General features: G+C 30.7%; 1 protein-coding gene across 1 annotated transcript in view; it reads left to right on the top strand.

Moving 5' to 3' along the window:
* LOC108905730 (decaprenyl-diphosphate synthase subunit 1) overlaps positions 1-13,134 on the top strand; it is a 105,159-nt gene that overhangs the window by 55,535 nt on the left and 36,490 nt on the right. The window contains exons 2-3 of the mRNA XM_018708732.2: positions 2,960-3,172; positions 10,011-10,150. Coding sequence (XP_018564248.1) covers positions 2,960-3,172; positions 10,011-10,150 — 353 coding nt within the window. The remainder of the gene's footprint in view (positions 1-2,959; positions 3,173-10,010; positions 10,151-13,134) is intronic.

Raw genomic sequence — 13,134 nt, 5'->3', positions numbered from 1 at the left:
TTTTTTAATTTTTAATAAAAAAGTTATAACAATTTCAATTTTTTAGTCCTTAATTTTTTAGATTTAACACTAAAACAATTTTTTTCTATGCCATTCGATTGATTATTTAAAATAAGCCTTGTGAAATTGTTATTTTTTTCTAGCTCTTACCCCTTTTGAGTTATCTTGAAAAACCCCTTTATTTTATCTTTTTCATCCCTCACCGGGGGTTAAAAAAAATGACTGTCACTTATTGTTATTATATACCTCAAACTAATTTCTAAAAACTAACTAAAAATTCAGGAAAGTTGACCAAAATTGCGATTTAAAGACCTATTTAATTGGACTATATTTTCCACATTTAACATTTTTTAAATCAATTGTATAGTTACTCCAAAACGATGCAACCTATCGAAATTATTTATTTATTTATTTAATTAATTAATTAATTAATTAATTCATTCATTCATTCATTCATTCATTCATTCATTCATTAATTTATTTAGACAATACACTACTCTAGAGAAATTCCAATTACCGGGTAGGTACAAACAGAAAACTACATCATACACTGCATGATATATGAGACAAGTAACAATACAAAACATTATATACCTAAACAATTAGACAAAACAGTAAATAAATGTAAAACAAATATAATTTAATTTGTAAATATAACTTTTTTAATTATGGCTATATTAAAATTTAAAATATCAAATTGATTTTGAAACTGATTCTACAAGAGTGGGTACCTTTTTACCGTAACTCTTTCAAAGTCTCTAATTTTCAGCTCAAACTATTAGAAAGTTAACATATGAAAAAGTTGGAGCAATATTTATCCACAAAACTTGCAGTCTTAGACTAAAGTTTATACATTATTTTTTAACCATTAGATATACTAGTCTACAAAAAAAAAATCTTTGATACCTACATTCCAAGAAATTTCTTCCTCACGTGTCATTATAAGACCGAATTAAAATACTCTTAAATTATTTATCTCTCCACTGCCATTAAAGCAAATATGATGAATATAAAAAATATGTGTCTGTTCTACCACCAAAAAAAACTGTACCAATGTTGTGAGAATTAATAATTGTTATAATTACAAAAATGATTATTTTTCTTGGATCACTCCTTGTAGTAAGTCAATTCTAAATAATTCCTCATACATTTGTTCTTCTGTATCATGATTACATTATTACATATCCTGTGTGAAACCAAAATTTGTACGAAATGACTCAATTCGACTTATTACTGTTAGAAATGCATTTAACGAGCATAAAATCAAGTGGTATTAAGCAAAAGCTCTTTGATAAGATGCTTGTTTGTATACATTTACTTGCAAATTGGTCACGGATTTTAACTCTTCTGGCCCAGATGACTAGGACTGTATCATCCTAGACAATGCATAGTGATGTCTCGACACGAAAACAATGTTTTGCCGTTTTACTTTTTTTCGTATAATGGGTGAAGCAAGGTTCCTATTATAAAGAAGATCTTGTTATCTTTCTTTGTGAAATATGTCATTTAATCATTACCATATAATTTAACTGAGTAGCTCCATATATTGTACCTTTTTTACCGTTAGTGGATGATTATGTTTGTCGATCTAACCTGTTTCATTTTCATTTTTATTTATTTTCACCACACGAAGATTTTAAATGAGCAATTTATTATAAATTTTGTAATTATTCATTTGATTTGATCTACGACATCACACCAGTCGATTGACGACCTGACAGCTCAAAGTCCTTAAGTTATTTATTCGTTATACAGTTTTAGTTTTTCATCTGTTTATTGGTATTTTTTAATTAATTAAAAAAATCTTTGTACCAGAAGAATTAGTCAAAGGCTACTTTTATCAAACTATTTTTGCTTAACCAGAAAAGCAGAGTAAAAAATATTCATCACTATATCACTCAGTTCAATTGAAAATTAATGCAAAAAGGAAATGAATCGATATTTTTAATGATATTTCTGCAGACATAGGTTTACAAATGTACTCCTTTATGTCTGGTGCAAATATGGAATATGTGGACTTAATAGAAAGTAAACTATGAAATAAAATGGCTTATGCAGTGCTATAGTCATATCCGTTGTTTTTTGCGCCTGGTATTTGTTTTGAGAGAGAAATAAATTTTTTACATATTAACTTTGATATATTCCTTCTGAATATGAATTTAAAAAATATGTACCTACTAAATAAAGTGCATTCTACAAATTAATCATAAAAAGTTAATCAATGTGAGCTTGCAAACGCTGCACTTGTTGAGAAGCTGAACGATAAAGGTTTATTATTTGTTTTGTTTTCATTTATTTTATATTTTTACATTTTAATAATTATGTTTTTATTTTACAAGTTTACTAATAATGGACTGGTACCAATAGTCCTATTCGCTGACTGACTGGGTCCCCAGAATTGACACCATGTTACACTTTTATTTAAAGCTAGCCAACAGACCACATACAAAACATGACATTTCGATGGAAACAATGTACAAAAAATCAGAAGATCAAAAAATTAAGGGATGCAACAGAGAAGTTGTTTTTCCTCAAAAAATAGATGCAGTGTTGCTGAAATAAAAAAAAATGCGTATCTGAACTGTTCCTAGTTCAAAAAAATCTGTCACATTGTATGATCTCGAAGTGTAATTTATATATTTCATTAGTCCTCAAAAAAGTGCTGCGTGGTACAGAATTTTAATTACTTAGAAGAACGTATGTATAAAATAATTGAGAATGGAATAGAAATAATAAGAATATTGTATCACCCTGTACCTCAAAAATACAACGTCAGTACGCTTATAAAAATGGATTGTGTTATTTTCGATCAAAGAATTACCCGTAGAGTGTAGAACATTCTAACACTCTGTATAAAATGATTACAAAAAAAAATCATTCTTCTAAAGATTTTTTTCAATTTACCCAATTATTTAGGAAAAAAAGCTATAGAGAAATCTAAATTTGGTATCTTTTTCAGGCGCAATCACAGAGCACGCTCGTCGGGACGGCGACGGCGTCCACCGCGACGTCGGCATGTTGGCACCCTTGCAATAGGCCGGAGGTGGCGGGTACGGCGCGGACATACGGCACAATGAGAACCCACCAGCCTGGGTCCCTACCCGAATACCAGGTGGATCCTTACACGGTAATGGAGGATGACCTTAAGGATGTCTACGAGTATATCAGAAACGTAAGTAAAAAAATCGATTGATTTAGACAATAAATTATTTGAATTTGTTTTCAAATGCCTGTCGTTAGAGCTCAATAATATAAAATAAAAAAGCAGTGGGCTTAGAATTGAACCTTGTGGTACACCTATCCGTACAGTGTACTGTACAGAAGAGCTAGTTTTTATGGCAGCATATTGGCTGAATTTTGTACCCAATTTACAGCCAAACCCCTTATACAAATCAATCGTTGATGGTCAACGCAGTCGAATACCCCAGTGAGATCGCAAAAGATCCCAATAAGGACGCTCATCATGCTCAGTGAAGTGGTATATTTTTCTTAAAAATTACTGGACGGTTGTACTTGTAGACATATCACGAAATCCATACTGACTTTGAGTTGCAATGTTAAATTTATCCTCAAAAGTTAATAATCGGTCTAAGAAGGGATATTTAGATATTGTTTGGTGTTGGAAGCTTTTTGGAATAACCGATATTTACCTAAAACATATAGGTCGTTAAGAAAGGAGCTTTATTTTCGTATTTTTTTATATATATACAGGGAGCCAAGTATTTTAATCGATTAAACTTCACGCATATGCTAAATTTGTATCTTTATTAAACTTTTTTATAATTTGGATCAACTTATATCTAGTTGAAAATCAGCGACTGCTGAGCCTCTAACACTGTCTAATAATAGAGAATTTTAAATTGAAATAAGTTCCAAAAATGGTAAAATCAAATTATAGATACATACATTTTGAAATCATAAGAAAAATATCCCAAATTTTCAAAATGTATTTTAATAGTGCCATTAGTGTGTGGACGGAGGATAGCTCCTAAGTCCGAAGAGATATCAAAATGAAATTTAGTCCAGAGGCGTACCTACATCTAGGGAGCACGTTTTAATATTATTTCCATTTTTTTGAACTAATTAACACAAACTTGCATTTTTTTACACACTGTATATTTTTGCATACTTGGATAGCCCTATCAAAATGCAGCAAAATAATATAGGATTTATAGGCGTTTCGATGGGCCGTTTTCCTAGTAGAGGCTCATAAATTCGAAAACAGACTCCGATGCAGCCATTTGTAAACACTCAGTGTGATGTAGTTTCAACGAATCTGCGACATAAACAATCATTGATGGTCTTGCAGTTTCTTAGAAACCACAAAAGTGTTGTCATTATTCTTTAGTTATACAGAGTGATCGAGCTTTGCAAATTAAAAAATGACTAAACATTTTTAAATGGAATGACCTATTTCTATTAGCAAATATGAAAAGCAAGCCTCTGGACTAAATATCTCTTCAGGCTTAGGATCTATCCTCCGTCCACACGCTAATGGCGAACCCTGTATAAAATAATTAAATTCGTACATCTTTTAAAAAGAACATTTCGATCTCTTAACAATAAATCACCTATTTTTAATGGTTTTTATTTCCGATAAGAAAGTCACTTGTTAAATGATGTGACCGCAGACCGGACTGATGTCTCGTCTTGAGTTTCTTGATTGTTTATTTTAAGAAACAAAGTGATTAACCGAAAAGGATAATTCAGGATTCTATTGGATCATATCTAAAGTACATGTTTTTCAACATTCGACCTGATACAGAAGCGATTAACATAAAAAATAAAAATAAACGTAATATTATTAATGCCTTTGATGATAGTCACAGCAAGATGCTATACATCATGTTAATCATTATCAGAATGAAGTTGAAGGTTAATTATTGTTTCAAAATGTAGGTATATAATATCCAACTTTCATTTAAATATAGAATTACAACATTTTTTTATTTAAATGTTTTCAAAATCTACTTATATAAATGGAATTACCTCATATTTTAAGAACGTTATCCAGCTTGCAACACAGTTAGAAGGCCCTAAATAATATACGTGTTTACAAAACTGTGAATAAATTAATGCAATTATTTAGGTTAGGCGTATTTTGTTTCTTTTTTTTTTCTCCAAACTGCACATTAACTTAAAGAAGATAGCGGTAGAAGTGGTGTAATAAATTATAGTTAAATGAATGTCATTCGAAAATCTTTAATAAATATACAGGGTGGTCCGAATTTTATGCAGGAAACTTCGAGGGCAGATAGATCTCTTTAAAATAGTAGGTGTTTGCCTTATAAACATAGGTCTGGAAAGGCCTCGTTTTAGAGATACAGGGTGTTGAAGTTGTTAAAAAAATTGATTTTTTGTTTATATCTTCAGAATCCATTAATCGATTTCAATAAAATTTAGTACAGATAATATATGATAGTAGGCCTTGTATTCCCTAAAATATGAGCTCTCAAGGTTCAACCAGTGGTGTACAGCTGGAGAGGAGTCACTCCCTTTTTATAAAAAACCTACGCCACGGTATTTTTTACAAGATATTGTAACGGATATATATTCTAATGCACTAAATACGTAAAAAAGGTAACTTGAATTTTTTCCCTGAGATTCACCATTTTCAAGTTATTCATACCAATACAATCCCCTTGTGGCAGACACTTCTAACCATAATATTGCAAGAATATTTATGTTTATACTTAAAAGTAAGTGCAATTTGTAAGCACATCAACAAAATTCTTTACACTCATCGCTTTCATCTTTTTGGATTTAAACAATATTTGGAAATCACGACGAAGCAATGAAAGGCATAGAAATGAAATTTTAAAAACATTTGACGACGATCCTCGGCTAAGTACACGAAGAACGTCTCGGCAACTTGGGATGAGTAAATCGAAAATTTGAAAAGTTCTATAAGGTAAGGATGGCAGAAATCCGTACCATTTACAACCTGTGCAAAATTTACTTCCGGAAGATGCAGAGAGACGCCTGAATTTTTATCAGTGGTTGTTTGAATTCTTACTAGAAATACTTTGTATAATTGAATAATTCGCAATAAAGTTTGTGGACCTTTCTTCTTGCCACCCCATCTAAATTCCCAGTCATTTCTAAAGTTTCTAGAAAACCATCTATTTGAATAATTATTAGAGGATGTTCAATTAAATATACGACAAAAAAGCTGGATACAAATAGATGGTATTCCTGCGCATTTTAAGAGAATAATACAAGAACGGTTTAATGAAAATTATATGGGGTGATGGATAGGTAGAAGACCAAATCCCAATGTCAACCATAATGGTGCAGAGGGTCCAGCGTCTTGGCCAGCCTGATCGCCAGATCTAAACCCCCTGGACTTCTATGTTTGGGACCTATCTGAAAAGTTTACTCTACTCCAATAAGTACTAGACCATAACTACTGCAGCGAATAGAAGACGGGTGTAATGAATTAAAAGAAATCCACCACATGATATTAGCTTCAATTAGTTCCATTAACAGAAGATGTCAGAAATGTATCGATGTGGGTGATTCATATTTTAAACAATTGTTGTAAATACGTAACGTTAATTTTGTTTCTTGTTTAGTTGTTGTTGCTTGGTAAATGTAATTTTATTATTTTGATTTAAATTGTTCTTATTTGTAAAGAGGAGAAACTAAAACACACCAGGAACATTACCTCACAGGTGATGTGGAAAGAATTTTGTTGATGTGCTTACAAATTGCACTTACTTTTAAGCATAAACATAAATATTTTTGTAATATTATGATTTAAAGTGTTTGCCGCAAGGGGATTGTATTGTTGAGAAATGAGGTTAAGTTGGTCGCTATAAGCAACTCCCTACGTCCAATGTGTCAGAGCCAACTTCGACCACGTTTTTATTTGAACGCTCGTTATGAACTTTTTTTTTCATATTTTCCTTTTGAAGAATATAATTTTAGTACTTTTAAAATGGGAGCATTCAGTAAATTTTCAAAAACGTTCTTATTTTGTATACATAAAGTATTATTCATGATTAAGCTATCTTGAAAATTTCAGCTCAATCCGTTGAACCGTTTTCAAACTATATGATTTTTAAAATGCGTGTATTTGTCTCAGCCGTGGCAATGCAATGACGTCACCGCATGGGATGGTAAGCCAGCTTGGCGCTGCCTCCAGATGAGTTTCTGCATCTACAGAATGTTTTAGCGTTTGTGCAAATTAAACTTAAAAAATAGAAGCAAATTTCGTAAAAGCAGATTCTTCTAATTTGCCAGAAGTAGGTTTCTTAATGGTTATGGATTTTTTTTTATAAAAACCACGACTTTATCAGTGCTGAGATGAGAGGAGTGAAAATGCAAAGGTTACGTTTTAATAACGTGTAAATCTTCTTTAAAGTACGTTTGTAGCGAAAGTTTTGATGTTTTTGTACAATAAGAATAGTAAATAAGAATAAGGGTCTTGCGTTTAATTGGATGAAACCGTTTCTATCACAGGTTTCAAAGATTTACCTAATCAAATACAAAATTCGTATTACTATTTCTATAATATAATATTTATTATGTATTTCTATATAAATACTTAGTACCTATAGGTATTTAATAAGTAATTTTTCAAATAAAAGATATTAAAAAAAAACAAATCACAGTAGAGACTAATAGACTATTGATTTTAGATCTGCACGATAGAATTACGTGGACATTATTATACTGGCGAACAATACAATATTTGTAATTTTTTTCTATTCTGTGTCTTCCATATTGCTAACAAAATTTGGTATGTTAACATAACTCAATCGAAACTTAACAGGCGACTAAAACCCGACTAACCGAATGGACTGACAACACAAGCACGCATGCGGCATCGGTTTCCCATGCGGTGATGTCACACCCACCTGTTCAGCGGATACTCAGCGCGTCAGTTTATGATTTTTTTTTGGAATGACTTGTAGGCGATATAAAACTCTAATTTTTTGCAGAGACCCTTTGTAATTTCTTTGTGAAAATAAAAAAAATGAGCCCATTGTTAAATTGGTGAGTAGTAATATTAAAAAAAGGCCAAAAACAAATATTTGCCGATCATGTCCTGTAAATTTGTTAATAAGTTTTTAAACCATCGATTATCCAATTATCTTTGACAAGCTGTTTAATCTTCTGAAAATTGTCAAATGTCAAAGATTCCAAGAAGATGAAAATTTCAAGAAAATTATTCAAAGTAAGAATATTTCCTGCAAATACTCATTACGACTGGCGCATTCGCCAAAAATTAGAATATACTGAAAAGTAAACAGTTTGATTAAATATTATTTTTTCAGAGTATTCTAAGACTTTTATCATATTTGTCCATCATTTAAATGGCAAGAAAAAATGTTGTGGCTTTAATTTTTTTTAACAAATTAGTTATCTTTCGTTTTTCTAGGCAACTTCAACCTTACCGAATTCGATAGCCGTGTTTAGACGTATTCGAAACGATTCATTGCGTTACTTTAATAATACCCTACATCTGTTTTGTCTCGTAACACCGCCTACGACAAGCAAAACCCATCCATCTGAGGAAGGTGTCGTTTTATTAGCATTAATTAGCCCGTTTACCGGTCCGTTGTGACACAGTCCTCGCCTTGACTCGAAAAACCGACAACATTAATTTGTAAATCTCCGTGCTCCTCTGTTTATCTGCCGATTACCAGGATGCTACCTTCAATTGGACATTATTATAATTATACACCCATTAGATGCACATCTGCGAAAAGCTGCGACCATTGTGTGTGTCTACTCGTTAATTGCAATTAGCTTTTTATGCTCGTTAAAATGATTCGGGTTAAGTACACATATTTTTTTTAACAATACCACACTGTAATATGAGCTTTTCAAGGTTTGCGAATAAATTTTTTTTTCATTAATAAATTTTATTATCTACTGGGTAAATCAACCTTTTGTAGCAATATACATATTCCGAGACCGCTTGGTTTCTGATCTACAGGGTGATAAAGTTTTAATAAAAAATGCAAATTTATAAATATTGCGGAAACCGCTCAGAATATTTTAATGAAACTTTACAAGCTTTGACAATTAACAACAATACGTGTTTTACGACAAAAATATTGTTTTTAGTTTCACCAGTGGCGTGCGCATAGACACGTCTTTGGATATGTTTGAAGAAAAAAATGATACGCTACCGATTTTTCTTAAAATAAAAATTATTTTTGAATTCCCTGTTCAATTTGGAAGAGACAATGTATCTCGACTGTTTTTCTTATGAAGCATCATTTTCGAGTAATAAAATGAAAATCGATTTATTGCATGGCGTAATCCGGTTGCAATAATTTGAAATTTTTTTCTTTAACAATATCTAGAGACATGCCTCTGCGCACGCCACTGGTGAAACTGAAACAATATTTTTATCATAAAACATGTATTGTTGTTTACTGTCAATATCTGTAAAATTTCATTAAAATATTCTGAGCGGTTTCCACAATATTTATGAATTTGCATTTTTATATTAAATCTTTAACAACCTGTAGATCGAAAACCAAGCGTTTTCGGAATATGGTATATTAAGGAAATATATCACAAATCACTTGTACTATAACCTCCTGCTAGGGGAGGACTTACCAAACACCCTGTATACAGGGTGTATTTAATTGAAGGAACACAAATGATACCAAAGATGAAAATAAGTTAATTTAACCTTACATACCTATATCCCAAATCGCAGAAAACACAGATTTCAAAAATTTAGAAATATACAGGGTGATTTATTAAAAAAAGACGTATGTATAGTTTGCCACGCTTTTTGAGTGGCAATCTAGACAAAGACAAAGTTCAGTACCATTATCAAAAGTTCTTGTTGATAACTACAACTTTCGTATTTAACATCTTTTCTTAAACTTGAAACTAAAAAAGTTAACTAGGACTGACTTTTATAACTAATAACCCTGTACCTATCTATAGCAGATATCTTTTATTTATTATTATTAATAAATTTTTCTAAACGTTTGTTGCTTGCGTTGTTGTGTAATGTTGTTTAATGTTGGGTATTTCAGATCTTAAGGCAGAATACGTACCAAGACAACCTATACGAAATAGCCACCTACTATTTCGATGGACATGGGAAGGCTATCCGACCTATGGTATCCCTACTTATGGCCAGGGCGATAAACTACCACATGTACAAAGAAAAAAGGTGAGTCTTTATTACATTCCTACTGTTAACTTTTATGGCGAGGTTTTATTTAAATATTTTCCATTTGATAATCAATTCATGGTTGAATTATGTTCCATATTCAATAATCACATTAAACTAAAATACCAATATGTGATATTATGGATGCTATTACACACCCAAAGAGATAAAATATCCCTTTCAGATTTACAGAGAAATATTATTGTGATAGTTTTCGGGTTTTCTTGCATTATGCAAGTCGTTATGTTAATAGAAGTGGTCAGAATGTAACTTATACGGATTTTTGAGAAGTCGTTGACCGTAACAAGTTAGATGTGTAATTTCTACATCTGAAATTACGAAATCTACCTATGCAGGCGTTTTAAGTGGTATGGGATAATAAAATCCTAAAAAATATTTGCCGTTACGTGTACAGTTAAAGTTCATTTGATGAAATAAATAAAAAATGGTAATGAAACATTCTTTTAATAAAAAATAAATTTAATACTGAAAGCAACGTTTTATTTTACAACATAATCTTTCGTTATGGGCGTGGGTGAGAAATAACCTACGAAATATACAGGGTGTTACAAATTAGTAGGTCAAGCCGTTAACCACATATTCTTGGGATTAAAATAATGGGAATTTTCTTATGTCACTTTTCATTTCGGAGTCCCATTTTCAAAATATAGGGTGACAAAATTAAAATTTAAAAAATGATTTTTATTGATAACTCCGGTGATTGTTAGAGGTGTTTATTCGAAATTTAGCACATATTTTGATCTTAAGTTGGCAAATTTGTGTAATTTTGGTTTAAAATATCAGAGCGCGAACGTAGGGGAGGGAAGGTGGAGTTGGTTGTTGCAGTACTCATGAACCCCCTATTTTTTTTGAGCACGTCTATGCTTTCCGAATATTTTAGATAAAGCGGCGTTTTATTCTATTTTTTTACTCTTGTCTTGTAAGATTTTTATTTAGGGCCTATTGTAATTTTTTTGGATAAGCTACATCGATTTAGTTGCAGGAATATATGGAATTTTTATTGTGAATGTAATTTCTCTTAGTTGTCTCATAAAATTTACAGAGTACTGATTGTTTATTAGCATATTTTTTATGTGTTTGCCTAAAGCGTGTACAATTATTATACATTAGATTGCTTGTAAAATGATATTAACAGATTTCTAACCCTTTGTCTTAAGTAAGTTTTATATAAATGTTGTAAATATGTATTACTTTTAATCAATAGGTAAGTTATGTGAATTTTGTATTCCACCTTATTCTAATTTATTGAAAGCATTTTTCGAAATAAATGCTGATTCTTAAAAGCATCCTATCGAAATATATTAAGGTTATAAATCTAACTTAGATAACACAACTTTTATAAATGCTATGCAGTAGCGTTTTTTTTTACTAGGTGGGTGAGAATTAAAAAAAAGGCGCCGCAGGCAAAAATTTTTAAATTTTCAAGGTCAAACGACTAAAGGCGTCTGGAAATTTTTAATTGCATTTGCAATATTATAGAAAAACTGATGTTCACGAGCAGGATTTTAATTCAGATTTTATAAAAAATAATACGCAACTGTTTTGATATTTTATTAATCCGCTCAAGTAATAGTAGGAATAAATTTCCACGTAATTTTTTATTATGGAGATCTCCGCCAATAGCCCTATTATAACCGTAAATAAAAAAATTGTATTATTACTATATTATTAATAATGATATCAGAACTTTAAAAATTGTGTTTACAATAAATTTAAGTAATAGAACAAAAAATACAGTGATATTATTTACCTAACAATTAACAAAATTGTTCTTATTTGGATTATGAATATTAAAAAATTTAAAAAAATATAAAAACAAATTTTCATAAGGCAGCCAGCCAACTTATCTATTTACATATAAAACAACGCCGCCAGCTTTTCGTTTGCTTCCAATTTTAACAAAAATGTTTTAAAAACACAGTGAATGTTTTTATAAAATAGATTTATTCGTCCGTCTTTTAAATTTGCAAATTTACTGATAATGTCTTCATAAAATTGAGGATCGGCACTAAGCCTTTGCAATAGTTCTTTTTCTATGGTCATCACTGATAAGTTGTTTAAGTGCTTTTGTGTCATCATATTTCTTAAGTAGATCCATAAGTCTTAATGCGCTTAAGACACAAAAAGTTTATTTCTACCGAGACACTTGTTGCAGGAATTGTTAAAATTGTGCAAAACAATTTGTATGTTTCCGAAAATACCTTTTTAAATTCCTTGTATAATATTTCTATCGTTTTTTGAACTTCTAACTTACGAAATTGTTCGTCTCTATACAAAATATTAAGTTCGTTTTTCAACTTATGTATCTATTTCTAAAACATTTGTAATAAACATTCAAACGATTTTTCGGGAAAGTTTGCATATTCGGGAAACTTTGAGGGATCTGTTACAGCAAATAAATTTAAATCATGTTAATTCCCAAAACGAGTAAGTACCTAATTAAAGGGAAATATATTTCGACAATATTTCTAATTCGTCACAACTTTTGCCCCTTTTACTTGGCAGTAATATTTTTCGCATAATTACAAATATGTTTTAATTTTTCTTCGTTGCTTACGTCAAAAATTCTTTGACTGGTGATTTTAATTTGTTTAGACGTCATTACGTCTTGAAAAAGGTGTTTCAAGAGATAAAGCAATATTGTGAGATAGTTTCATTATTAGCTACGTTTGTAGGTATTTGATAATATAATAATTATCTAGTAAATTACGTTAAATTTTGTCCTACTTACTACTATTTGGGTTAATAGTAGGTATTAAAATATACGGTGTGAGAGCCACATTTTACAATGAAGCCAAAAACTGAATTTGTAAAATAATAACTCCAGTCATATTTTGCAGGCAATAAACAGCAAAAAATATTGTAAATATCTTCAAAAAAATTAGTCTCTGTTAAGCAAATATAACCTTTCTGTTTATTAATATTGAAATAGATTCACTTTAAATGATTCAAACGATTAACAA

The sequence above is a fragment of the Anoplophora glabripennis genome, unplaced genomic scaffold (genome assembly GCF_000390285.2).
Source record: "Anoplophora glabripennis isolate ALB-LARVAE unplaced genomic scaffold, Agla_2.0 scaffold31, whole genome shotgun sequence".
Lineage (NCBI taxonomy): Eukaryota > Metazoa > Arthropoda > Insecta > Coleoptera > Cerambycidae > Anoplophora > Anoplophora glabripennis.
Note: the sequence above shows the minus strand (reverse complement) of the source record. Positions and strands in the feature narration are given on the sequence as shown.